This window comes from Lepidochelys kempii, chromosome 14 (genome assembly GCF_965140285.1).
Source record: "Lepidochelys kempii isolate rLepKem1 chromosome 14, rLepKem1.hap1, whole genome shotgun sequence".
Taxonomy (NCBI): Eukaryota; Metazoa; Chordata; order Testudines; family Cheloniidae; genus Lepidochelys; species Lepidochelys kempii.
The window spans coordinates 3037270-3064569 of record NC_136393.1 but is presented as its reverse complement, the minus strand read 5'-3'; the positions used below and the strand labels follow the sequence as shown (position 1 = coordinate 3064569).

General features: G+C 52.5%; 1 protein-coding gene across 10 annotated transcripts in view; it reads right to left on the bottom strand.

Moving 5' to 3' along the window:
* Nucleotides 1-27300, bottom strand: part of BAHCC1 (BAH domain and coiled-coil containing 1) — an 89418-nt gene that overhangs the window by 60433 nt on the left and 1685 nt on the right. For 7 of the 10 annotated variants that reach the window (XM_073311311.2, XM_073311317.2, XM_073311320.2 and 4 more), the window contains exon 3: nt 11435-11737. In XM_073311311.2, coding sequence (XP_073167412.1) covers nt 11435-11609 — 175 coding nt within the window. In that variant the 5' untranslated portion in view covers nt 11610-11737. Of the gene's footprint in view, nt 1-11434; nt 11738-11953; nt 12302-12417; nt 12517-15672; nt 15863-27300 lie in introns of those variants that run through there. The other 3 variants (XM_073311312.2, XM_073311313.2, XM_073311314.2) reach the window with 3 other exon arrangements.

Here is a 27300-nt window from a genome sequence, read left to right as displayed (position 1 = left end):
TTAAACCCCAAGCCCTTCGCAGTAACTGCTACCTGCCCCTTTCACCAGCGCCCAGGCACGAGACCGAAAACTGACCCTAGTTAGGAAGCAAGAGCCGGATAACTCCCCACCAAAGGCCGGAAATGCAAAGAGAACCAACAAACAGGGTAAATAATGACAGTCTTTTCACGTCCTTCCCTTGTACGAATCTAAAGTGTTATCCCAGATCCCACACATGAATTTCCTTTGTTTTTCCCTTCAGATAACGAGATTTTTAACCTGATGCTGCCCCTTTAAATATTTGGCAAATAGAAAATAAGTGTAATACAATTTCCTCAGTGTTATAATTTAAGATTAATCCACATTGTTATGGCACTAAATAAATGCTGTAATATTGAAATGCAGCTTGACAGAGTGCCAGGCGTACAATTAAAATGTTATCCAATGGGTAATCACAAGCTAGTTTCTACGTTATAAGTGCCACTTGCAATCTGTCGCCTTTTGACTGAGAGAGAGAGAATGGAGGAGCGGTTCTGATCAGCACCACTTCACGTCCCAGTGCTTAAAAAGCCAGACAAACACAACCTCCAGAGCAAACACCTCCAGAACTCCCCCTGCCAAGCTCAGCTCCCCCATCATCAGACTGGTACCACTCTGAATGCACTCCAGAGCCAGCAGAAAGGTGCCCGTGGGACGCAACAAGACACAAGCTGCTGAGGATGTGGGTCTAGACTGAGAAATGACCCACTGGTCACACCCCTCTCCCCTCTTATGGTCGTAATCGCAGCACTGGTGATCCCATTAGCCTGCGACTTGGCAGACTCTGGTTCAAATCCCTGCTCTGCCAGAGTGCCAATGGGACCTTAATCTCTAAATTCTCTGGCCTTGCTGCATGGGGAGGAGGAATCTATCAAGACAGTAAGGTGCTCGGATATCCCCATAACAGGGTCAGGAAGCAGCTGTTCTGGACGGACAGTGGCTGCCCCCCAGGGGTAGGTGCACTCAGGAAGTGGGGGGGATGCACAGCTCTTCCCTGGCTGCAAGGGAGTGCAAGACGACTGGGCACTTGCTCCCTGTGGGGACAGACAGCGCCCCGGGCCAGCTGGAATCAGGGCAGCTTTGTGAACCAGGTCAGCTAAGGGATCTCTTGGGTGGTGCCTCTACCAGCCCCCGGGCTACTCACACAGCAAGGTGCTACTTGAACCCAGTCACTGCAGCCAATAAACCCTGGGAACTGAATCCAACCCCAGCCCACCTGGAGCTTCCTGCGCACCTGCCCCTGGGTGCGATTCTCCCACCGCTGCTTAGGCTCCGCGCCCTGCTTCTCCCGCCTGACCCCTCATGTCACCATTCGCCCCGCACGCAAGGGGTGTCAAACGCTGCGACTCTGAGCTGAGCGGTGTCATGCCCACTTTGGCCAGGTGCGAAGGACAGCGGGCACAGAGGGGCCGGGTGGGGACAATCACACCTGGAGCTTCTTGCATCCAAACCGGGGCCGGGAAATCCTTCCTGACAGCCTGCTTTGCTCCCTGCGTTTCTGGAACACAAGCAGGAGGCTCTGACCAAGGCTGAGCACTGCCACCCCGGGTAAATCCAAAGGGCCTTTGCCGACGAACTGCAGTCTGTAGGGCTGAGAATCAGCCCTGGAATTGCTACATTAAGTTCTCAGAAAGTGTTTCAAATACATAAAATGCCCACAAAGGGCGAGAAGGCCGAGCAGCCCCTTTCTCTCAGGCCCCGAGCAAAGCAACAACAAAAAAATTACCAAAACAGAGTGTAAGCAATAAAGCAAAATTGATAGGTAGGCCAGCTCTAAGCCCCGCTAACATAAATATTGGTTTTATTCAGTGAATCCCACTCCAGCTTCAAGAGGAGAGCTTCTTCCCCCTGCTATTTGATGACATATTCCTGATTTCTGAGTTACCCTACAAATAAATAAAACAGAGCTGGGCTTTGATCCGTGCTACACACACATGCTGAGATTTCGCTAAGTCTGGTGGCTTCCAAAAGGGGGCTCTGGTAATGGTGCAGCTCAGCTCACATGGGGTGTGGTCTGATGCCTGCTGACATCTGTCTGTCCATCTCAGAGGATGCTGGAAGACGTGCGCATGGTACCTTATATCTGTAGCCCTGGCACAGCTGGGAATAAGAACACGGGACTCCTGGCTGCACTGCACCTCCCGCTAACTGGGCCTGCCCCTGGAGCTGCCGGCTCTCCACAGCAGAGGCCTCAGCTCTTTGCAGGTGGGGCGTTGGCTTGGTCTGTGGAAAGAGTCTTTGTTTATCGAGCCAGCTCCCCAAGGTGTTTCCCTCGTGGCTGCCCCCGGAGATTTGTTCTTTTACACAGCTGTGGTCCTGCCTCAGCCAGAGTGCTGAGCCCCGATTCCCTGCCAGGGGGGCGAGCTCACCAGTGTGGGTACGGGCTGCCAAGCCCAGCCCAGCCCCAGCCCAAGGGCTGCAACTCACCCGCCTGCAGAGAGCATGCAGCAAGCCCACCACACTGCAGCATGGGGACAGTGGTTTCTCTGAGGCCCGTGAGCAACGGGTCCTGCCTGGACTCCAACAGCTGCTTCTCCCTCGCAACTACTGATAGCTCGCAAGCGGTCGCTGCACCTCAGGTGGGCTCCTCGGCCTCCCCCAGGGTCACCCCCACCCCCCTGCATTTCTCCAGCCCCGCAGCCCCTGAACTGGGCAGGGACACGGCCTGGGAGAAACGGTTCAACACACGCATCCCACAACCAGCAGCTGGATTAACACAAGGCCCAGCCCCCCCACCTCTGGGCACTGAGGCAGGTTAAGAAATCCGGGGGTGAGGAGAGACCAGCCAGGAGCTCAGATGCGTCCCCAAAACTTGGGCCAAGCTGCTTTGGTCTGACCCATGGGCCGGATGTCTCCCCAGGGCTGTTTGTGTGGCCATCCTGCCTCCAGTCCCAGCCTGGGGGAGGAAAAGGGCCTGGGAGGGCTAGAAGTGGGTCAAGCCCCCAGGCAGTGGAGAGCGGGGGTAGGGAGAGACATGAGGATACCACCTTCGGTTCGATAAGCTGTGGCGGGGAGAATCAGTCTGAGGCCCCAGAAGGGAAGGAAGGGGAAATGGGGGTTTGATCCCCTGGGATCGGCTCTTCTCCAGTCCAGAGGGATTCCCACATCCTGACCTGGGTGTACAGTCCAGCCAGGGCAGAAGGGAGCTGAGAGTTTGCAACTCTGGGCCCATCTGTTTTACTGTATTTTACAGAGTGGATGAAAAAGAAACCAGCCCAATAGTCCCATTCTTGGCGAATGGAGTATTCACACATTCTGCCCTGTGCGCTCCACGGGTCTTTCCAAAACAACCTATCAGCATTTACAGGAAGTGCATTTAACACAAGTTCCTTTGCCCAGCCCGGCCCTGCCTCCTCCCTATGTTCCATTCTGAAGCTGCCTGTTTAAACTCCGGTGCTAACAGCTACAGATTCCCCTTCCCCTACATGCACCCCTGGGATACTGGGTTGATCAGGTGAAGGGGACATTTGTTCAGATCTTGGGGGCTCAGCACCATGGGGTCCCTGGGAACAGAGATCAGTGACTTGCACAGTACATTTTTCTTCCCCTAATATACACGTCCCCCTTCCCCACAGGATCTCTCTCTCTCTCTCTCATGCCTAGACACACACAATCACTCACAGGATCTCCCTCTGACATCACCGGCAGCTGGAATATTTATATCTCTTTCACCATGATGAATAACAAATTTATACCGAAAAAAAAAAAATCCCTCAGTACATCAAAGAGATTCACGTCCCTGAAACAGGAATCCAATTTCATGTTATAGCATGGCCGCTCTGGCACCCCGGGGTCAAGCATTCATTTCCATATTTTGGGGCAATCGTAACAGTATTTATTAGAGACACTTAGTGTCCGCAGGTGAGATCATAAAAGGTGCCGTTCATCTAGCCCCGGCCGCTCTGGCTCCCCACAGACATGCACACACCAGTGTCCCTGCCCAGATCCAAATAATAACTAATGAACAGATGAAACCACTCCAGCGTAATTCCACAAGATTTTGGTTTCTTCGTATTCTGCTTTTTTTCTCCCTGACACATGTGAATTTACCTCCCGCCTCCCCTCCTCAGTAATCTTCCGCAGGAGGGTCCCTAATAAGGAGCAGACAAGTTAATCTCAAAATCTGTTTTAACTCTGACACCTACTTCTTAAAATGCAATGCAGAGGCTGGGCCGGCAAGCCACAGTAACACACAGGCGGAGAGGAAGGAAAAGCTCCTTTTGGGATGATGGATAGCTAACTGGTCCCTGCAGCCCTGGATCTTCATGCTAGCTCAGGCTGTGCCTGTAAAAGATGGAAGGCTGTCGTCTTCCACCGCGCCCAGCCGGTGTGACTGGGGCTGGATGTACACAGTCCCCCACCCACCTATCCACTTTAAACGAGTCAGATTTAATTTTAAAGTAACTAAAAGACAGTTGTGAGGCGGTTTGCCTCAAGTTCCATTCTTCATTCTCGCTCCCACCCAGCACTGGCTTTGTTGCTTCTCTCCTGCTCGGTGAATTGCTGCTGAAGAGACACACAGCTGCACATGTATGTGTGTGTGCGTGCGATCAAGGGCTCCTGTACCCAATTCACCAGCCTCCGATGACGGGGATTTGGCTGCTTCCAAGGTCTTAGGAAATTAGAGAAACAATCTCCAGCCCGTTTAAAAAAGAAAACACGGCCCCACCTGTTTCTGACCCATCCCTTTCTCGGGAATGCCGGAATATAAAAATTAAGTGTTCGGACCGATCCCAGTCTGGAATTTAATCCACCGAGACAGCTGCAGTGAGAACTGGAGCAGGAGATGCTGGCAACTTGGGCCCTGAGGGCTCGTAACTGACACACGATGGGGCCTGATTGAAAACCAGAAATCACCAGGATCACGTCACAGCAGTGCTCCGGGGCTCCCTCAGCTACTCAGCAATGTTTGGCCTCAGCAAAACTCCTGCTCCTGCCTTATGTAAAATCCCTTCCAGGCTGCTGCTCTCAGGGTACGGTATTATTATATATTACAACAAATAGAAAGCTTTTCTGCAGTGACAAATAGCACTACATGAGCTAACCTATATATTAGCCTATAAAAATGTCACAAGGGCAAAAATTTAGACTCCGTGTAAAGTATCGAGTTCACAGAACCTCTTTGTCGAAGTTTTCCACTTCTTCTTTCCCTTATTTCATTTATTTATGGGCATTTCCACCATGGTGTCTGAGCACCACGTGAGATTCAAGGTCCCAGGCCAACCTCCACCCTCTGCCAGACCAGTGTGAAGTTGGAGTAAGTTTGCAGATTTACACCAGGAAAACTTTGATGAGGCTGATTTGCTACTAGCAGGACTCTCTCCGGTCTCTTTCCCAGACAGTGATGGGGTCTGGCAGGCTTTTCATATTGATCCAGCGATAATCTTTCAGTTCCTTCACAGAATTTTAATTGTGGAACAAAGTGACTTTTATAGAAAATCTGTTCTATATTACAGGGTATATTCCATGCGGGATTGTCAGTGACTTTAATGGGAGTTAGGCAGGAAAATTAAAATATGCCCCTATAGGTTCCAAAGGACAAAATCTATTCTGTTCTGTTTGTTTCTCTCTGTAATTGCATCAGAAATAAGAAATGTCAAGCATCCAAACTCTGACGTATCAGAAGTCACACGGGCAACTTCCCAGAACACAGTGCTGCGCCTATAATGCATAAATCACACTTTGCTCTTGTTTAGTAACTTGCATTAGAGAATTTCAGCGCCCTTTACAAAGGTGGGTAAGTGGTCTCCATATTGTACAGATGAAGAAACTGAGGCACAGAAAAAGACTCAGAGAGCAAGGAAGTGAGGAAGTGAGAAAGCTGGAAATGGAGCCATGGGGTCACGATTCCCAGTCCTGTGCGACAGAGCTGCAGAACATTCTCTGACATATTCATTTGCATGATCTTTGCGCCAAAACCAGATGCAAACCGAAGCATTTGGCTGTTCTAACTCCCAGCTTTGAATGATGGGTTTAATAAAATAAAATGAAACCTTTTTATCTTATATTCTGCGCATCCTCCAAGTTACCCACAACCTTGGAGCCATCTGCAAAGTATTCTGGGACGTGTAGTCCCACGCTTGAAGGGGCAGCAGGGGAGGGAGCCATGTTACAGACAGACAACCCTAGGGCCTCATTTCAGGGCCACACATGACCTGTTAATTGCACTGTGGATAACCCTTACCAAGAGGCAGCCGGTACCAAAGCAAAGGAAAAGACAGATGTGGGCGAGACATTGGGTCCTCTCCTCAACGTGTGTAAGTCGGGGCAGCTTCCTGACTTCAGGGGAGTTACGCTGATTTGCACGAGTTGGGGATCCGGCCCTATCCTGCAATTAACGTTCTGCACCTGTCTTTCCACCTTTTCGGTTTACCGCAGCCAACCCACTATTTTGTCTGGTTATTTATCAGGGAGAGTAATTATTAATCATCGTTCATTACCGTTAGCCACGTTTCCAAAGCACTCGGCGCCAGGCCATGAAGCAGCAGCGAGAAAAGAATGAAACTGGGTTAACAGCTAAATAAGTAAACGTACGGAGTTCTAATGTCTCTTCCTTGCAACCAACTGGGCTACTTCTCCCCCCTCCAATTTAGAGACCCAGCCATGGCTAGCTGGAGGGGTTACACCCAGCTTTCCCAAGCACACATTTGGGGGCTCCATTACCCTTAATACGTTTCTATTGTGAAGGCTCGCTGCTGGCAGCAGCTACAAAAGGAGTGTGTCCTGAAGCGGGGGGTGGGGGGGCGGGATTCTAACTTTGCTCTCAGACGTCTCCCATTTAAAGGAAGGCGAGAGGGCTCTTTTGTGGGTACCGAGCAGAGGAGTGCAGGGTATTCAGAGGCGCTCTGTCGTCCCATTATTAATGCTCGCAGGCTGCACTAATGACACAGGTAAGTTGACAGCATACATCCTAGCCGCCTGCTGGACTGCATCTCGTTTGTTCAAACATACTCTCAAAGGTGTCCAATCATTTATCAAATTGAAATGACCGTGTCGCGTTCCAAAGGCCCGGAGCATCCAAATCGCCTCCTCATTTCCTAGCACCCCCTTCCCAAAACTCCACCACCGCATGGGCTGGCAAAAGGGAACTGTTTGCAGGGCAAGTCTCCTTGTCCTGCCTGTGCCCAGAAATATGGCATTTCATGATTCTGCCTTTTTTCATTCTCTGCCGTGTCACAGACTCCAATACAAATCTACTAATCCAGCAGGAAATGATGGACTCCAGAAGCCCAACCAATTAAATTTAGACTCATGAAAAGCTCGGTGGCTAGTAAATTATAATTTTTATTAGCTTGAACAATGTTCCCGTAAGAGAAAGTGGAGACTCTCCCATGAATGGCTCTTGTATAATTTATTTAACTTCATGGGCCTTGCCAAAGCCCGGAATATTTTTAGATCTTTCTGTTGTTGGGTTTGGCTTTTTTTTTTAAGCGAGTTTCTGGAGGGGTATTTTTAGACTCATACATGTTATTTTAACAGACTTCTTTGCATTTGGACTTCCATATGTCACACAGCCTCTCCTACAAGGCTGGGCAGGTTTCTAAGAATTGCTGGAGTCAATTTCTTAGGATGCGCTATTTGCATCAAGGCTCTGCCTGCCACTAAATTAGCATCACCCAGCGTGGATAGTCCTATAGAAAAATTCCACTTCTTATAGGAATAATTAGACATGATGGTGTAGCAATTCCCAGTGGAAAAATGCACATTCCAAAATTGAGCTTTAATTTCCCAGTGTGTGTGTTAACCGCAGCTGCCTTGCATAACAATGTATATCTTACAGTTCTTGTGCAAAAGATCAGCCCTGGCAGTTCCTAGCTGTTAGCTGTGCATTGCCTTTGATGTCTCATGCTACTTGTCATTTATAAGTAAAGATGGTTAGAGTCTTTAGAACATGTCTTTGAACAGTAACTCTTTTAGCACCTATTTAATGCTGGTAACTGTGTTGCAAAAACACTCACTGGTGTCATGCAGTTAATGAGGTATTTACTAAAATGTATTTTCTTTTTTAAAAAAGAAGAACACTAAAGGCAGTGGGGGGAAACCCCTTTACAGGGTTTTTCTCACCAGGAAATTACTGGATTTAATGATAGCTAAATCTATATGAAGATCTATTATTCCTTGCAAGTTTCAGGGCTTGGACGGTGGTGGAGTAAAAGATGGAAGTACTCCACCAGAAATTCTCGGCTTGCAGTCCTTTATGGTCCCTGCTAGAGACGGCTGCCATTCCTGATTACTATTAATCTTTATTAATTAGTATGATGATTATATTTGTGTTCCTAGCTGCAGCAGTTCACAGATTATTTCTTATTGTCAGCCCCATTCAAGCCGAAATGCTGAAACATGCAGCTACCTTGGAGGGGTGGCAGGGGAGAGAGAGACAATGTTTATATTTGGAGGTTTCCCTAAAAGATAAGAATGTCTCTCTTACTAAATAAGAGTCTACAGCAATGTTGAAATTTCAGCAGCTCGAGGCAGCAGGACTGCTAAATAACCCTGCTCCTCTCTCTCTCTCTCTCTCTCTCTCTCTCTCTCTCAACTTTCACAGCTTTGACTTTGGACCATCTGCATTAGAGACCAAAAAAAAATCTACCACTGCACTAAAAATAACGCTACAAAACATTTTAATTGCACCTTTTGTGACAAGGTTACTATAACAGCACTTTACCATAAAATTTCTACAGCAGGATTATAAAACTCTCAGCACTCCGTTTTAAGAAAAACAATTTGTGAAACATTAAAAGCTAACTCCAAAATCAAGGTCTTTGCAGCTGACTTAAAAAAAAAAAAAAAAAGGACAGTTTGAGGGGAGAGAGGAAAGCTTTCCGCGGGGAGAGAATTCCACAGCAACAGGAGTATTACAATAAATGCTTGATCAACTATGTATGCCTTCTGGAATTTTGCCTGACTAGAAGAATGACTGGACATAAAAACAAAGTTCATTCTGAGCAGCGCTTTTCTTATTAGAACCAATATACCCCCAATGGATCTGTCTCATTTGGGGGCCTTCCAAGCCGTACATTTCAATTTTTATCCAAATCTCAACCTGAAAATTGAAGGAGTTAAAACAATTCCGTCAGGACAGGTTTTGCTCGTCGTCGTTCCTAAGACATCCCATGTGTGTATGTTTAAAAGCTGAGAGCAGGGGGTTAAGAGACATTAATAACCTTTTTCAGATTAAAAAAAAAAAACTGGCAAAGCTCCATCCAGTCTAGTCGGTATATTCCTACTCAACGGCCTCTGGTCCTTGTGAGGTCGTTCCCTGTATTATAATTAAATACTCAGTGTCAAGATACCATCAATAATTTATTCTACAGGAATCACCAATTTGCTTACCTGCAAATTTTCTCATCTCCCCCGAATTCCCCAATGAGACTTAAACACAACGCTGAGGGCTTTAGAAAGAGGGTTTCTCTGAGCTACATGAGGGACTATGTGCTTGATCCAGTGAAGACTACATGGGGCTTTGGATCAAACCTTCTCTGAAGCGGGATGGGGCACTGTCTGAACTAGGGGCACTAACCAAGGAGCACAGAAGAAACAAGATTTAAACACAAATCTGACAATTTGCCCTGTTTGTCCAGCTTTATATTTTAAAATAAACCCTGGTGTCATTTGGGAGCATCTGTTTCTGAAAGGCTGAGCTGCAATCAGCATATTGCAATTTTGAAAAAAACAAAGGGGAAGGGAAGAAACAGTAAGAGGAAATACACATTTCATCCAGGGAAAATTCTGCGAACATATGATGTAATTATTTAAAATACAGCACATTTAAGAATAAGTATGTCTAGATCATTGCGTTTGTTATTGGCACTTTTTTTCATCTCATCATGCTAAAAGCCCATTAGTAATTATGCAATTTTTGTGTGTCATTTTTTTCTTTTTAGGAAATTTACAGTCTTCTTTTGACTGCGCTCCCAGATGACAATTCTCCATTCTAGTCCATCTCATGCCGTCCTTTTTAATCCACGCACTAATTGTAATCCCATTAAAGCAGATATAATTTTATTAGTATTCACAGTTCATCAAGCTAGCAATAATAACTCTTGCTGCTGAGTTTAAAAAAACTGCAAAACATTTACTCTGATGTTTAAAGCAAACTGTAAACAAACCGAGCTAGCTATATGCTTGTGCAAGAGTAGCACTGCATCCATCCATCCTTAAATGTATCTCATACATATATACCGTGCACACAGCCCTTCTTTCTTGACATTATAAACCAGCTAACAGATTTCAAATCCAGCAGTCTGTGCAGAAAAACTTTGAGGACAAAAATATATTCACTTGCGGGTTAATAGGGAGGCAGCTGAGAGTAGCACACAAGAATTCCACCATTCCCACTTGCAAATACATTTGCAGAGGGAATATGGAGGAAATAAGATTTCTAACTCCAATCTTCCATTTCGCACACAGCAGAAGCTCCCTTTAAAATCCAGTCCACGGCGGATCAACCCTTTGGAAACCTGAGGAGCCCACAATACGCAGAGCAAAGGCAAAATGTGAGGGCCAAATCCTGAAGCCTCAGTTCCATTTTCCCTTACTCCTCTCTCAGGCCAGTTTCCCACTGCCTGAGGCCTGAGAACAGCACTATAGTGGGGATTGACCCCGGCCCTTTGGATATACATCAGTACTGAAGACAGTGAATACACACCTTACCTCCCCAGAAACCCCGAGCTGCTCATGCATATAATTGACCCGCTGATAGTTTTTTATTGTGTTTTGTTTGATATTAAGCATGTAGCTAGTAGGTACCTGGTAGATTTCCCCTCACCCCTCTCTGGTTGCAGGCTGCTCTGAAGCATTAGTTGATTAAACGGCCACTGCCGATGATCTCCAAAGACCCTATTGCATCTCACTGGGTCTATTTTTCTTGCCACACTTTGTATGCCTTTAGCAGGATACCGGAGGCACTTGTTAAAGCTGTTGCATGGCCCTGCAAACCCATTCGCACCCTGACACTTCAGGGCTTTATATAGAAACAGGATTTTCTAGTCCTACACCCCCAGCCCCATTAACACAGCCCGGCACACGCCACTGCCCCAATCGGCAAGGCCCCAGCCAGCCCCTCGCTGCTCCCCGCGTCCTGGCACGGAGCAGCCCTTTTGCTCAGCCCCCCGAACGCCTCCTTGTCGTCCCCCCGAGGTTCTCCGGGCTCTGAGGGCAGCGAGGGCTTTTCGGCGGGGTTGTTTTCCTTTCGCCGCCTCTCGCCTCCAGCCCAGCGGCTGCACAGAACAGCTCCCGCTCGGGGACACAGACCGCTAGCGCCCCGCACGGAAGCGGCCCGGGGGACCGAGCGGGGCAGCCCCCCGCGGAGCTGCGCGCTCCCTCCCGCCGGCCTGGCCGCCGCGCAGCCCGGGGACCCGCGGCTGGCTCCGTGCACGGCCGCTGGCTGCGGGGGACGGCCGGGGACCCCACTGACCTGTGTGCGCCGCCATGGAGATGGGCGCGGGGAAGAACTTGCCCGGCTGGAAGTGGCCCGGGTGCTGCACGGGGCTGTGGCCGGACGCGGCCAGGCGGCCGGCGCTGCTGCGGTGGCCCACGCTGCCGCGCTCGGCGAGGAGGTGAGGCGGGGGCGCGAACTCGCGGCCCTCCATGCCGGGGCCCGCTGCACGCACCCCGGCGGGCGAGCGGCGGCGGCGGCGTCTCAGCGGGGCAGCGCTCGTCCTTCAGGGCTCCGGCGGGCTCGGGCCCCGCTTCTGCTCCTGGCGTCCCGGCTCATCCTCTGCGGAGGGGAGAGAGACAGAGCGTGAAACCGGCTGCAGCCCAGCTGGGGGACGGGAGAAATCCCCGGCCCTGGCTCCGGGCTGATCACCGAGCCGCGGCGTTGACGGGGGCAGGAGAGGGTTTTAAAAATACAGAACCCGCGCAGCGCCCCCCCCCTTTTAACTGGCACCTTGAGGAGACCAGCCCCCCACCCCAAGGCAGAGCAACATTTTACCCAAAACGTGAATTGCATCTGCGAGGGGGAGACAAAAACCTGCCCCCGGACCTGAAAATCCCCCCGGATCTATGGGCCCCGGGCCGCCTGGGTCAGGCCTTTTGACGGGGCTGGGCTGAAAAATAAAATAAAATAAAATCTCTCCCCGTTCCTCGGAGAATGTATTTCCCCGGGCCGCCGACCGCCCGGGCCAGCCCTGCGCGGAGCCGCCCCGCGGGCGCAGGGGACACTTCCCCCCAACTCTGCCTTCGGGCAGGTCGCGCTGGGCCGCGGCGGGGTCAGTTCTCTGCCGCAGGAGCCGGGCCTGCTTCCCCCACCCTCCGCCCTCGGGGGGAGAGAGAAGTCGCACGATGGGCTCCGGTGGCTCCCCGGGACAGCCCGTGCAAGGAGCAGACCCCAGCGCCCGGCCTGGGAGAGAGAGGACGGGGCAGAATTCGTGCCGCTGGCCCCGAAATAAATCTCACCCTCCGGCCACCGCGGTGGCAAACCCTGCCTTCGGTGGGCAAGGCCGGGGCTTTAAATTCTTCTATACACTGTTCCCAGACCAAACAGTTATGTAAGGTGCTTCCTGGGCATTCACTCCGTTTGCACACAAGGCTGTTTGGCTCGGGCCCAGCGCCTGTAACATTAGGCCAAAAGGAGGAGGAGGAGGGCGGGGGGTCTTGCTTCATAAATGTGGGAAAAAAGCGAACGGTCAGGTAGCATCTACGAATTTCACGAGCTCCCTACTCCCAGCATTTTGCCTGCGTGTATAAATAAATACAAACAAAGCGCCGGCCCACCCGGGACCCGAGAGAAGCCAGCAGTGGGTTCTGCTCCTGCCACACCATTCCTCGCCGTTCAAATCCCAGCCCCCCGCCCCAGTCCAGGGCTCCCAGACACTCGGTTTTGCCCAGTCTTCTCCTTCAATCTGTATTGTTTTAACGTTTCATCTCACCTCCAACCAAAGGAGAATAATAGATTCACTACCCTTAATTGTTAACATTCCAGGGGGGAGAAAGGATATTATTTTAACCCGGATCATAACAACAAAGCAATTAAGATGTTTTTCATTTAGCGAATACCCTTTTCAATTGCTATATTTAATGCTTCCAGCCCTACAGTGTCTTATTTGCAGACTACTTTTGTGTTTGATTTAATCTATAACCGAAAACACAATGTATTAAGTGAATACATATTTGCACAGCTGATAAGTATTTTATGTATATATTTAGATGGGGAGCTTTTGCATTGTAAATAAATTCGAACTAACACAATGAGCTCTCTTTGGTTTACAACTTAATACAAAGGGGGGGTGGGTTTTTTTCTCCCCCTATTGAGATCATAATCTCTCTCTTTTAGCCTAGCGAATATTTCCTACTTTGCAATTACAGGGAATTATTGGAAGGATCCTTCGCTTTGCAAGAATCTTACGGAAGGGGTTTTTTTCTCAGCAGTCAGCCGAAATCACCTAAAAAGCAGCGGAAATGGGTCTGGGTGAGAATACAAGAAAACACCCACTTCAAAGCAATATATAGATATGAAATTCACAGGGGGAAAAATTGCAGCCTGCAAGACAAAGCTCAGTTCGCAGTTTCAGCAGCCTGGCGGGGTGAATGGTTTCACATAGCAACGCGGACGGGAAAGCTTGTTTTGCGGAGGGAAAGATTCCCACTCTCTGATTCATCTCGGGTTCAGATATTTTTAAAATGAATAAAAGGACAGCAATCTGGCCAGGGCCTGGGTGAGCAGGAAAATGTCCCGGGATCAGTTACAGGAAGGGGGGCTGGACACCCCGCCCCGCAGTCCGCTTTCGGCTTTGTTTGCACGATGGAATTATTACTCTTATTTGTCAGGATCGTGTCCTGTTTGCAGGCCCGGGTGGAGCAGGCAGCGGAGAAGGGCTGGGGCCGAGGTGTTACACACGTTCTTCTGCCTGAGACCGGCGGGGGTTCGGTAACCCCCCCCCGCCCCGCTTCCAAACATGCCCCAATCTCCAAACCCCATTCATCAAATCCCCTCCCCCACCCCCCAAAATCTCTCCTCCCGACCATCTCCCGGCAGCCAAGGGCAGGCGGGCCGGGGCTGCTCCGAGTCAGCCGCGGCTGGAACAATGCGAGGAAGGAAAAACACGGAGCGGGAAGCGGTTAAAAATACATCGCGGGGAGAAGGTGGGAACCACCGCAAACGGCCCCGAGTCCGACCCCCCGGCCCAGTCGGGCTTCCACGGACCCCCGCTTCTGCTGGGCCTTGGCGGGGAGGTTTGGTCCGGCCCAGCCCTGCTCGCCTCGGCGCCGGAGCCGTGCGGCGCCGGGGCTGCCGCCCTCCCGCCCCGCGCCAAGGCAGCGGGCTCGGCTCCCCGGCCTCCCCGCCTCCGCTCGCCGCTTTGCGTCCGGAGAGGCGAGGGGCGGCTCGCGGGGCAAGCGCCTGCCCCAGCCCGGCCGCGAGAGCTCTCCGCCGGCAGCCGCGGGGAGAGCGGGCCGCTGGGGAGCTGCCGGGATCGGCCTCGCAGCAAGCCCGGCGAGAGCCCGGGGTTGGGGCCGGCTGGGTTCCTCCCCACCCCGAGGCTTTCTCCTGCTTTCTAGCTGGGTTTTACAAACCCCCTTTTTGCACCGAGAGGGAAAAAGCGCCACCAGCCGCCGCTCCTCGGAGAAGAGGCGCAGCCTCGAGCCCTGCACCCCGAGATTGTGCATTTGTCTAACAAAAACCTCCCCCGCTCGCGTTTCCAAATGAAAATTAAACAAACAAAAAGCAGCTTCCCGGTTAGAGGGAACACCCTCGGACCCGGGCAGAGAGGAGACACACAACGACCGCCACGGCCAGCAAACGCAGACAGATTTGCAACGAGCTGGCCTCCCTGCGACCAACAACAAAACCTACCGAGCCCGAAGGTTTAAAAAAAGCCGGATTTTCTCCCCAGTATCTCCAACTCAATCTTCCTTTAAAATCTGTTAATTAACAAGCAAAGTCCGTGTGACCATAAAAAAAACCCAACAGCCTCAACTTGCACCTTCCCCCAAACCTAATTTTGTTTTGGGTTGGGTTTTTTCCTTTGGATTTTTTTTTTTTAATTCAGATTTGTCCTCTATTCAAATTTAGCAAATGCGCTGAGGGAGAAAGAAAGCACTCCTCGGCGCTCGATGCAAAGCTAAATCTCTCCTGCAACCACGTATTTATTTTTTTAAAAAACAGAAAGGCTGCAAATTTGCGTCCATTGCCTTTTTTAAAGTGCTACAATGGCTCTGTTTGTTTTTCCTTGCAAAGCACCATTCATAGCTGCATTTAAAAAACCTTAGAATTGCATTAGAAAATTTGCAAACAATTGTATTTTTGTTGGTGCTACCCGGCGCTAGGTACAAATTTCCAGGGGTAGAGAAAGCAATTTACTGTAACCATTAAAAATGCCCTGTAGCATTTCTTTTCATTGGAGGTGCTAAGTGTAGCGTATTCCAACATGTCTTTTTTAGTCTTATTATTATTTTCAATTGATATGTGTTATAAACAGTTCCAAGCAAAACACCGCTACTAAAAATTTTTTTTTTACAGATGTAACATCAAACAGAACTACAGAATGTTCTCAAAAGAAAAAGAATAGCAACATGGTATTTTCAACCATCAAAAGTTCTCACTATGCAAAAAAAAATAATAAAATTTACAATCCTGGATTTTATTTTAATTCTAAAAAAAAAAAAAAGCATTTTTTTAAAAAAGCAAACAAAAATAGAATTGCAGTTACTTACTGGAGATATGTTCCTTGCACACAGTGAATGCAATACAATTAAATCAGTAAATGGGACTTTGCATTGTATTCCTATTGGTATTTGCACTGTGCTGACTGTTGCACTGTAAATGCACTGGCTGCTCTTGCAGAAGGGAAAGGACCCTACAGTGGGTTCCTTCCAGCCTCAGCAGCTCCCCAGCCCGCAGCTCAGTCCTGCAAGCAACTCTCCCTGCATACTAATAAGCTCGTGCCACTCACCCAGGGTGAGCACGGTCGCTGATTGGACGTCTGGCCCGCCACGGTAATAAACTCGTGCCACTCTCCCTGCGTAAACAGGCCTCCCAATAGGCTGGCGCGGGGCCAGCGAGCTGCCAATCAGAGAGCAGCAGGGCTACTACTCAGCCCAATGGCGCCTAATTCAAGCCTTGCAGCTGCGCAGCTCCTCTTGCGCAGCTGCCGTCCCCGCTTGCTTGTGAATGGGGATGTACAGCGAAGGCAGCGGCGGGGGGGTCGGTGTTTGGGGGGGGTGGGAAGGGGGGGTTGCAGTGAGTTCTTCCAGGGAGTCGCTCCAGCCCACGCACGCTCCGAGCAGCTGGGCAGAGAGCGTTTTATTTTTTGCTTTGCTGGACTGGGCCGAGCTGGAAGCTCTGGTAGCAACCACTGCATGGAGCTATTGCGCAGTCTGATACGTGGGGTTGTGGACTGGGCTGGGTACGTGGGCGTTGCACCAAACCGAGCATCCCTTTTCACACAGACGTGCTGCAGTCTTCTAATGGGCCCCTGGCACGCTAGGGCTCCTGTCCTGGTTTGGAGGCCGGCTGGAGAATACGGGCACGGCTTTAGAAAGAGCAGGGGCTGCAGAACGGGGACAGCGACCTGCAAACTCTCTTCCCGGTCACCTGCATCATGCCCGGTCTCAGGGCAGGCTCTGTTGGTGCTTTTTTTCTCGAGAAGCCGGAGACTTGTATTCGCTCCCATGCATTCTCTTTCGCCCTCTTCCCCGAGAGAGGTAACCAGCAAAATTAAACCCTGCCCGTCCTGGGCAAGAGGGAGGATCACACTCCCGTCAGCTAGACCCATCCCCCCCACAGGCGTTCACAGGGAGCATGTCGCGCCCTTGGACGGTTCCTGGGAAAGCCACGCGTTGATTGTAAAGTCCTTGGGTCGGTTCGCAGAGAACGAGCCGGAGCGAAGGCAGACACCAGAAGAGACACTGCGGTTGCGACCATTCTGGGGATTTGCGCTACACCCAGCGCCCTGCGATTTATTTACAGCGGGGGGGGGGGTCACAGCCCCCTCCTGTAGCTCCCATTCCCTCCGCCCAGCCCCGTGAGAAACAGATCTGAAGAGCTAACAAGACACACGGAAATGCAGATTCTCCCTTGCTCGATTGCCCTTTGGCAATGCAGGGGTTAACCCCACCGATTTCAAGTTTCTCCCCCTCCCTCCACGGGGTGGCGGCGATTGGTTGGCAGCCTGCCAGCCCGCTGTCAATCACCCAGTGTAAACAAGGCGCTGATTGGCTGTTAGCCAGTCCGCACTGGGCTGCCTGAAAAAAGCAATTACTGGCCCCGCGGTTTCAAGGCGGCCCGGGGCCGCTCGATGAAAGGAGATAAGATGGGGGCTGTTTCCAGGAGGCCCCGAGGCAGACCCCACTGGCCCAGGAGCCAAGAAGAGCAAAGAGTGAGAGGATCAAAGGGAGAGAGAAAGGGGCCACGGACTGAGCCACTGTTAGTGGTTCCCAAAACAATGCAGGTTTGGTGCAGGGGGGGGGGGCGGCAAGCAGGAGGATAAGGGGGGAGGGGGGGAGAAAATCCGCCGGTGCACCCGGAAAGTTTGCAGCGTGCGGGGCCGGGCTGGGTGCGGGGAGCGGCCGCGAGCCCCGGGAAGCGGAGCGCGGCGGGGTGCGTGGCCCCGGCAGCTCCGCGCTGTAACTTGGTAAGAGGTGGGGGGGGAGGTCCGAGGGGACCGGTCCTGCCGCGGCTGGGCAGGGGGAGGGCGGGGCGGAACTATCGATGCCAATCGCGATGTTCAGAGCGAGCTGGCTTTCTGGGAGCCTGGGCAGCTGGGGGGGGGTATCCGTGTAGGGGACCCCCCCCATTTCCAATGCAGGCACCCAGCTTCCCAGACCTTTCAGCCCAATTATCAGTCGCGGGGTCTAACGAGATCAGGCGCGTCCATTTGTTTCCCTGCCAGAGCGCTGGGTTGGGATCTTCCCAGCCGTAGGATCCGGGGGGGGGGAGCGTGCTGGGGATAAACCGGGCAGAAACCAGCCAATGTCACCGCTAGCAGTCCGGGGGTGGGGTGGTGAATGGCCGGAGCGATTCCCTAGAAGGGCGATTAAAATTATTTTTTAAAAACACAAGGCTGTAATTGATTGCAAACGCCGAATAAATCAGAATAACTCGTACGAGAGATTCGATTACCAGGGAGCTATTCATTAGGCGAAGGAGCAAATTGAATTAGGAGCAAGACCGAGCGCGCAGACCGGCTGCGGGAGAGAGCAGACCGGAGCGGCCAGAAACCCCGCAGAAAGGCCGATCCTTCCCAGCGCAAAGCCGGGGCCAGAGCCCGGCGGGATCCGGCGGACTTTCCCGGGCTACACAACGCGCCTGAGCTACACACAGGGGCTCGGGCGGGTGCGTAGCGGTTCAGCGGTAACAGGAGGCCGATAACACAGGGCCCGAGCCCGGGCGGAGACACCGACCCGCGCGGCGCAGGCCCGAAGGGGCGGCTTTCCCCAGGGACCGCGGGGATACAAGCGAGATTTGGGGGGCCGGCCTGCTGCTGTGGCTGACACCGCTGTAAGAAATCGGGCTGAAAAGCCCAGCAGGAAAAGAGAAAACCCGCGTCCGAGCGGCGGAGAGCGCGGGGCTGGCGGGTGGCTGAGCTCGGAAGCGAGCTCACACTGTCGGGCCTCTTCGCAAAGCAGCAGCCGCTACCCAGGGGCAGGGTGTGAAAGGGGGAAAGGCAGCTGCCAAGCAGGCAGATAGATGTCCCGCTCTGGGCTGTGTGGGTCCCGAGCATGGCCCCTACACGCCGCGTTTCAGGGGTGCGAAACTCCAACCCCTGCGAAATAAAAGATCGGAACTCAGGAAATGTCAAGGAGACAGGCTCCTTCCTCTCCGGTGCTGTTCCCGCGGGCCAGCCCTGTGCCTCGGCCCCAGTCCCCTTGCGTCGCTTACATTGCAGCTCCGCAAAAGTTCTGTTTCTTTCACCCCCTTCCCTGCCCCTCCCGCAGCCCGCTCTCCGGGGCGGCTGCATTGTGGCTCGGGCGAGATTGCGTTCGTCTTTGCTTTCGCTGGAGATCGCCTGAATGAAATCCAGCCGCACGGGAAAGCGGGCTTTGTGTCTTTCCAAGTTGCACTAATTTTTTTTTAAAGGAGCTCCTCGTTTTGAAAGCGGGACTTCAAATCCGCGTCCCTAGTCTCTGTGGAGAACACTGGTTCCAACGCCCCGGCTTTCTCTCTGGGTGTGTGTCTGGATTTGGCTCTCCGGGTACTGTAGCACCGGCTAAATTAGCAGCCCCGGCCTGTGACTTCCAGGCGGTTCCTAGCAGAGCCAGTTAGAAGCAAGGCACTGAAAGGGCTGTTTAAACCAACACAAACAACCCGGTGGAACATTATCAAATATAAATTCTGTCTGGCTGCTGTCGCTTGTACATTGATGTGATATGGGGCGGAGGGAGGGGGAGACATTAGCAGGGCTGAAAAGCTCTCGGGGCTGCCTACAGGAGGGAGGGATTCGAAGGTCCAGACTTCTGAAGTCCTTTTCCTTTCTGGACTCTTTGTTTTTGGGGAAGGAGGGAGGGGGGAAGGGATGGATTGCTCCATTCTTTCAGGTGGTGCCATGTAATGAATGTGCCAGGTCTCTGAGAAGCAGCAGTTGCCCTGCAGTGGGGAATGGATGGAAGGGTAATTAATGCAGAGTGACTGATTGCTCTTGAGGAAGGCCAGTCCTGCAAAGAGGATTGTCCCTGATCGCTGAAGCGTTTCTGATTGACACTTCCCTTCTATCTTCTACCCAAAGGCAACTAGCAGAGCGGTGCATTTGTCACCGGCTTAGGCCGAGGGTTGCAAAATCTCCAAACTCTTAGCATTAAAAAGATTGGTCTATTTATTGGACCAATGAGGGAGGGGATTTTTTTTTAGAGGGGGTCACTTTTGTTTGGCCAGGAGCACGATCCAGACGAACAATGCGCAAAACCGACTGGAAATACAGCCGCGCTTTGCCCGGGGAAAATAAGGGTGAAATGTACCAGGGGGGAACTTCCCGAGCCCTTCTTCAGTGTTTATTCCTGATTCCCGACATCGCTGGGTTGATTTTTGCTTTAAACCCGTCTAGATTTCGCCCCACCCCTAAAACAAGCACTTTGATTAATATCATTTTTTTAAAAATTCCTTCCAAGCAGTTGTGACAGCAAAGAGCTGCAGCCAGGACGGGTGGACCAAGCAGGGGTCTGCTGGCAAATGACCCGCCGGCTCTGTGTGCTCCTTTCTTGGCGGTAGTAAGGGGGGGAACTAGATCACGGTAGTTTCCACACCAAGGGAAGGAGGCGGGGCGGAGGGTATCTGCACCCGGGCAACCCGCTATCAGCAGAAGTGAAGGCTTCCCTGAAGGACGATTTTTCAACTGTCCAGACCTAGCAAATGTTTTCCATCGAACAGGAACCAACCACTGGTATCTTAGCTTCCTTGAGACAAGAGCGAGCGCAGATAATGCGCCCAGAAATAAATATTTACGCTGCTGGGAGAGTGGCCTTAGATTGAGCAACCCTCTCACCAGCGATTTGCAAATGAATCCTGGCGCCCCAAAGCCCCCTCCCTTCCCCCCATCTCTGCTCGTCACCGCGCTGGGGAAAGACCGAAGAGGAAGGGGCTGCAAAAATCCGGCTTTGTCGACATCCCCCCTGCCCGCCCCGTGATTGGGAATCTTTGGCACGGTCCTGGCCTCCGAGCGCCGCCCGGGTCCCTGCTGCGGGTTTGGCAGGACGTTTATTTGAGCAGCACTAAGGAGATTGAAAATCAGACTTGTCCCTTTGCTCTGCAGCGATTCTCTCTGTTCAGGGTCTGATCCGCAGCCCGGTTCTTTTTAATGGCTGAGGGAGGTTTGGAGCTGTGCGTTCTGCGGTGAGCCCTCTCCATGCTCCCGGGTCGCCCGCTGGACTAGCTCCTAAGCCAACCGGAGTGGCTGGCGAGCGGCATTTTGCTCCGGGTGGCCACCCCAAAGCAGCTTCCTTTCCTGTCCAAATGAATATGCAATCATTGGAAATTCTCAGCCCTCCGCCAACCTCCCCACTCTGGGGAAATGGGTTAAAATATTGCAATTGAATATCGCTCCATCTGGAAAGGAAAAGGGCCCCGGTATGTTAAATAATATTGTAGATTAAGCCAGCACACTAAATAATTGCCTAATAGGGCTGCAAGATGCAAATCTCTGCATTTGGGTAATTGCACGTTGGGCGCCTCTGAGTAATGCAATTGTTTGGGGCCGGCTCATTGTTCCAAGTGCCATTAGTCAAAGAGCAAATTAGAAACAATTTCTTGACTACAAAAAATGACTCTTAATTCTTCAAACCCAAGCGCTCCTGGCACCCGAGGGGGGGCAGTGGCCTTTGCAACAGTCCCTCCCCCAGCGTCCAGATCCAGCGCTTTGGAAAAAGCGAAATTCCCCGCCCCCCCCCCGCTCCCCGAAAAAAGCCCTCGTGCTCCGATCAAAATGCAAACAATCCAATAAATCAGATCCTCCATTAAAGCCGTGTTTATTTGCTCGAACCCAGAGATCTCGGTAAACACAGGAGCCGGCTCGCGAGTTTTACATTTTTTTCTGAGGGGGGGGGGGGAGTCAGCACGTGCTGTAACTTGCTGCCAATCTCCTGAAAATGAGCGCTGTTTTGCATTACTTGTTACAAAAACAGGCTACTGGGGGGGAGGGGGCACAAACCCACAGAGGGAACGAGTCAGGCCGCATTGCTGGGGGTCTCTGCCTTCCACACAAGCACCGACCCGCCCCTTTCCTGCCATCGTGCCTTGCCCCCAGAGTTTTACATGTCCCTCGCCCCTCCACCCCCACAACATGCACTGCCCGCGCTAGCCAGCCGAGAGATCGGGAGTTGACCCCCCCCGGGCTGGCCTAAGGACCTGGAGAACGTGTCCCCCTGTGCGGGTCTCACCTAGCCCGGTCCAGAAGTCAGGGCAAACTCTGCGCAATGCAGATGCCACAGGGCAAGCTGCCCTCTGACTGCAGCAGAGGGTCTCTGGACCCTAGAAGCACCAGATACCCCACGGGGGTGGGAGGGATTGTCCAGAGAGCTACTAACCCGCCCCCCCCCCAGAGCCTCGAGGTGTGTGCCTCCCTCCCTGCCCCCCCATCCTTGGGAGCTGGGAGGACAGGCGATGGGCCACACTCCAGTCTCCCGGAGAACAGACAGCGGGAGACACAAGGCCCTGCAGACTACACCCCGGGAAAAGACCTTCCCGCAAATTAGGGCTGTACCTTGTTGCCACCTGTCCCTCAAGCCAATATCTCTACCCCTCCTTTCTGGGGGGTGGCATCTGCCTTAGCCTGCCCCCTTCCAAAAGCGCCTCAGCCAGGGCCAGGTAAATCAACCAACTGGGGGGCTCAAATCATCCGTCTAGTCATTCCCGTCATTCCCCTCCCCTGGCCAGGCCCACAGGAGGAAGATTGAGCTAGCCTCAGGAGTGCTGCGTGGGGTTATTCCCCAGTCCAAGCCCATGCCCTGGGGACCCCAGACAAGGAACAGGGGCTTCCCCCACCCCCTTTGCTAAACACCAACAGATGCAAGCCCGAAGACCTTGTGCAGGGGCATTATTTATGGTGTCTGGGTTCCCATTGAGACCCAAGAGTCAAGAGGGGGCCTGGGGGGGGAAAGGGGGGGCTTGGAATGGGTGATAAAAACGCAAAATATCCAGGGTAGAAACAGGTCATTTTGGGGGGTGGAAGCCCGCCCTGGCTGCACTGGTCACAGCAGACTTAGCCTGGAGAGGACAGCAGCCAGGAAAAGGCAAAGAGCATCCTGACAAGGCGACCTTCCCCTCCCAGTCAAACCAGTTCGGGCTAGTTATTGCCATTCACCTACAAATATCACTAGCCAAGGCAATAATACAGCCCTGCCCCTTCTGGCCTCCCCAGAGCTAGCCACATCTTGCAGGAGCCCTGGCCTCCCTCTTTGTACAGGAGACTGACAAATTTGTTAATGGAATAAATCTACCTCACTGAAGTGTCTGGGGACGAACAGACGGACAGACAGACGTTGCACTGAAGCCCCAAATACATTTTTAATCTCAAAAGAAGCCTGGCCGCTTCCTCACAAGCTCGTTGCATTGTAGGAAAGGACTGAAACACAACTAAGGGGCAATGAGCCTTTATAACCCAAACAGGATTTCAGCGCACACACCCAGAGGTACAGTCGCACACAGTGTTACATATACAGACACCCGCACACATCATAAATGGTGCCCTTATTTACTATAGCTGGGGGGGGGGGCAGAGTGGAGAGAATCCCCCCCCGCTTGAGAGGAAGGCCTGGAGTCCAATCAGCCCAGAGCAGAGGTTTTTAGGTTAGGAGCTCAAAGAGCTTTTCCACTTCCAAATGCTTAGTTAATGCCCTGTACAATGCATTAGGACCTGAACCTAATGTGCAGCTAAATATATCCTAGCGTGTTCACACCCCCAACACACCCCTCCATAGGTTTGTTGTGTGAGGGTCTTAATGAAGCGACCCATCTGGGGTAAATTCAAGAGAGTTTAATACTCTGCCCCCACTCCAGAGTTTGGGAATTATTATGAAAAGGCAGGAGACCCAGGCACTGGGTGGGTGGGGGGGAGAGACACATTAAAGGGAAGGAAGGGGCTGAAGTGACAGAGGGTGGCAAAAGCAGCAAAGCCAGCAGACCCAGTTCAATAAGAAGCAGACTCTTCCAAGGGGAGAAAGCCCCCAGCACATGGCAGGGAGAAGGGGAAGCTGGATTTTAGATGCAGAGTGATAATAAATAATCCCAGTGACAGGCTCCCAGATGCACCTTGTCCCTACAGCACCCCAAAGACCCCTTTGCAGGGCATCCCAGGGACCCCCAAGTCCTGGCTACCTGCACACCCAGGCATATTACACCAGCCCTGCCTGTCACCCAGCGCCCCTCCCGCAGCACGGGGGGGGGGGCGCACCGCATTCTGCACAAATATGTTTTGACATGTCAAAAGGGGGCATGTTTTGATAAACACGCAATTAGTGCCAGAATCCTGCAGCTGGCAGCCAGGCCCGTGAACAGCGGCTCTGCGCCGCCAATAGGAATGGGATTTGCAAAGGCAACCTTAAGTGATCATTAGGGCCGCTGTTTGACTTGTGTGTCTGTCTGTGTGTGCATGCTTGCTGGGCCTGCAGGATGGAATAACTCAGGGCCTTGGGAAAGGGAGGCTGGCTTCAGGGGTTGGCTGAGGAGGCCCGGGATGCAGGGCTGAAGCGCCGGGGCTTTTCCTTTGGCTTCCCATGGGAAACCGGCTGGCTGAGGTTTGACTTTTTCATTGTTGTGTAAAGGGCAGGCCAGGGTGTGGGTGTCACAGCTCTGGGCAGTGAGTGTGTGTGTGTGTTCGTTCCTGGCAGCACAGAGCAAATCCAGCTCCCAGCTCCTGCATTTTGGGGTTCACATTCTTTGGGCCAGACAGACCATGTTCTTTCCCTTAGGAGGGGATTCACAGCTACCCCCACCGCCCCAAGTCCAGCACAAAGTCACCAAGAAAAAGGGCCCAGAGCCCTTCGTTTTCCTGGTGTTTGAGTTAAAAGCTACCTCCTGCTCCATCTCCCAGTGCAACTGTGAGCAAAGAGAGCGAGCAAGCCAGCAGCTTGCATCCACAATCCCCATTGAAAAGAAACTGGGGAAAAGCCGAGAGGGGTGGGTGCTAATGAGCAGCCTGTCCCTTCAATGCAAACCAGACCCAGGCATCCGATGGTGGACTTACAGCCCGGAGAAGGGGCCAGAGCTCCTTGCTTTCTCTTTCAACTCTTTTGTTTTGGACTTTTAGCTGCCCCCCAGATTGGGGGGCGGGGGGGGGGAAGCCAGGACTGGAAGACCCCTCCTGCCTTATCTGCTCACACAGCATCAGAAAGAGTGTGTGTGTGTGTGGCTAAAAGACACAAGGCCTGCACCCAGCAGCCACGCAGGGGGACTAGGCTGCACATCAATTATGAATGGCTTTTTAAAACCACAACCAAGAGAAAGAAATGCTTTTAGGGAAGCTGAGCGTGGCTGGTGTCGGGGCTGCTCTCTCCGCTTTGCTGGCTTTGCTCTTGCACGCCAGCCTGCCTCTCCCGCCAGCTCCCCGGCCCTGTTGGTGGGGTGCTGGCTCCGTGGGTCCCGGCTGTTAGCACTGACCGGCCTTTCCCGGGGAGCCGACTGGAGAAAAGCGGGGAGCTTTGGTTTTGCTTTTTTCTGTCACAGCCCCCGAAAACGGGGGGAGGGAGGCGAGAGAATTAGCCCCACAAGCCCCCCGAAACCAGCCCACCGAGCGAGCTCTGCCTTTGCACCGGGGAAGGCGAAGCCGGCTTGGGAAGGCCCCATCCCCAAGCTCGCATGGGGGAAGGCGGGTTCCTTCCCTCCGGAAGCCCGGGGCCGTGGGGCAGGCAGGGCGCTGCGGGCCTGCAGCTCCTAGCGGAGCCTGGCGGCTTGATTTCCTCGCCCCGCTGCAGCCCCGGGTTTTGTTGTGAAACTTGCAGCGACCCGCGGTGGCTCTGCGGTCCCGGCGGGGAAAGGCCGGAGCCCTGTGGGCTGCAGGCCCCGGAGAGCCCCCTGCCCCCGGCTCGGCGGAACCCGGCCCGCTGCCGCGCACAACGCGGGCCCCGGCGAGCCGGCCAGGGACCCCCGAGAGCTCCCCGCGCCCCCCGGGAGCCGGCGCACGCTTCCCCGGCTCGCCGCCCTCGCCCCGCCGGCCATCTTCCCTGCCCGTTCCCGCTCTGCCCCCGGCCGCCTTCGTCCTCCGCATCCCCCGCCTGCCTGGGGAGGGGAACCCGCCTCCAGCTACGTTTCCAGGCCTTTTCATCCACAGCGCAACGGGGCTGCAAGCCAGGGGCTCGGGCTCCCCAGACTAGCCTGGGACCCACTGGCAACAGAAACCCTGGGTTAGGGTTGTTAGGTCAGAGGCTGCCCCCTGCTCCGGCCTGAACCAGCCCCTAGGCCCCTTTAAATGCACCCCCCCAAAAAAAAAAAAAAAGAAATGTCATTTCTTGTTTCTTGGCTTTAAAACAACAACAAGAACCAAGCAGAACCGAGCCTGCCCGCGGGTTTTCTTAACGAGCCTGGGGGGGGGAGTCTCCTTCCCTCTCCCTTTGCAACAGACTTTCACCGAGCCCAAGAGGAGAGCGGAGAAGAAACAAACGCCACAAAACACCAAGTCTGACCGAACTCCCCTCGAAAGGGACCAACAGCCGCCTGAGGACGAGACGGCGGGTGTGTGAATCAAAGCGGGGTCGCTTCCCGTGAGCGGAACCCAGAGCTTTAATCCTGGCAGCTCCGGCTTTCACTACCTCTTTTGTTAACAGAAAAGTCGATCACTTTAATTAAAAATCGTTACATAAATCTATGTTTTACTAGCACAAATATACTTTCTACTCTGAATTTGCAGGACGTCGATATAAACTTTTAGTGGCGGCTTCCTGCGATCAGCCTCCTTAAAGAAAACAGAAACAAAAGACTGGAGAGTTGGGGCCGCATTTTTAGGGCGCCCAGGAAAGCACAATAACCCTGTTTTACTTCTTCCCTTTTATAAGTATTTTAGCCCCATCTGGACTGCAATTTTATATTGTTTTAAAAACGTGGACAATTGTATTTATTTGTAATTCGCTTCCCAGTTTGGGACGGAAACACAGCTGTGGGTTTCCTTGGGTATACAGCAGCTGGTTAGCCAGCCCACATTTGGAGCGTAAAAATAGCCATGCAAAGATTGCTGCATTACGGGGCTTTTAACCTGCAGATTTTACAGGTCCCGGATCAGATTTTTGTTTGTACGAAGCCGGGGTTTGCTGCCCGCTTTACCCTGTCCTGTTTTCGGGCGCAATCATTAAATGCAATCTGCAGCACGAGCCGTGCCTCCCTCGCGTTTTCCTTGTTAGCTGTAAATCTATTTGCAAAGGAAACCTGGAGACATGATATATTTTGTTCTATCGATTTATTTTCGCACAATCTTGCTGGGATTTTAAATGTACAAAGACGAAAATAATTATTAAAAAATAACCCAGTCAAGAATTAAAACTCCCAGCCAGGAATTTTATTTGCAGAAGAAGAAGAAGAAGAAATCTCTCGTCTCTCAACAACAACAAAAATGTCCGCAGTGAGTCTTGCTTTAAACACAGCCTGCAAACTGCAAAAGAGACTCTCCGGGCCAGGCTCCGGGGCTCAAAACCCCCCGAAGCCAGCTGCGCTCTGAAGACAAAGGTTAAGTTGGGACCAGGCTCATTCGGCGGCTGAGCCGTTGCGGTTTTATGTAGCAGAAGCGATTTATTTTTAAAAAGTTGGAAATGAGAGCCATGTGTCGGCTGGGCCTGGCTCGGCGCTGGAAGAGAGCGGAGGCCGGCGGCAATTATCCCGCTGGTCCCTACACAAAGTTAGTAAACAACACGCCGCTCCCTAACGACACC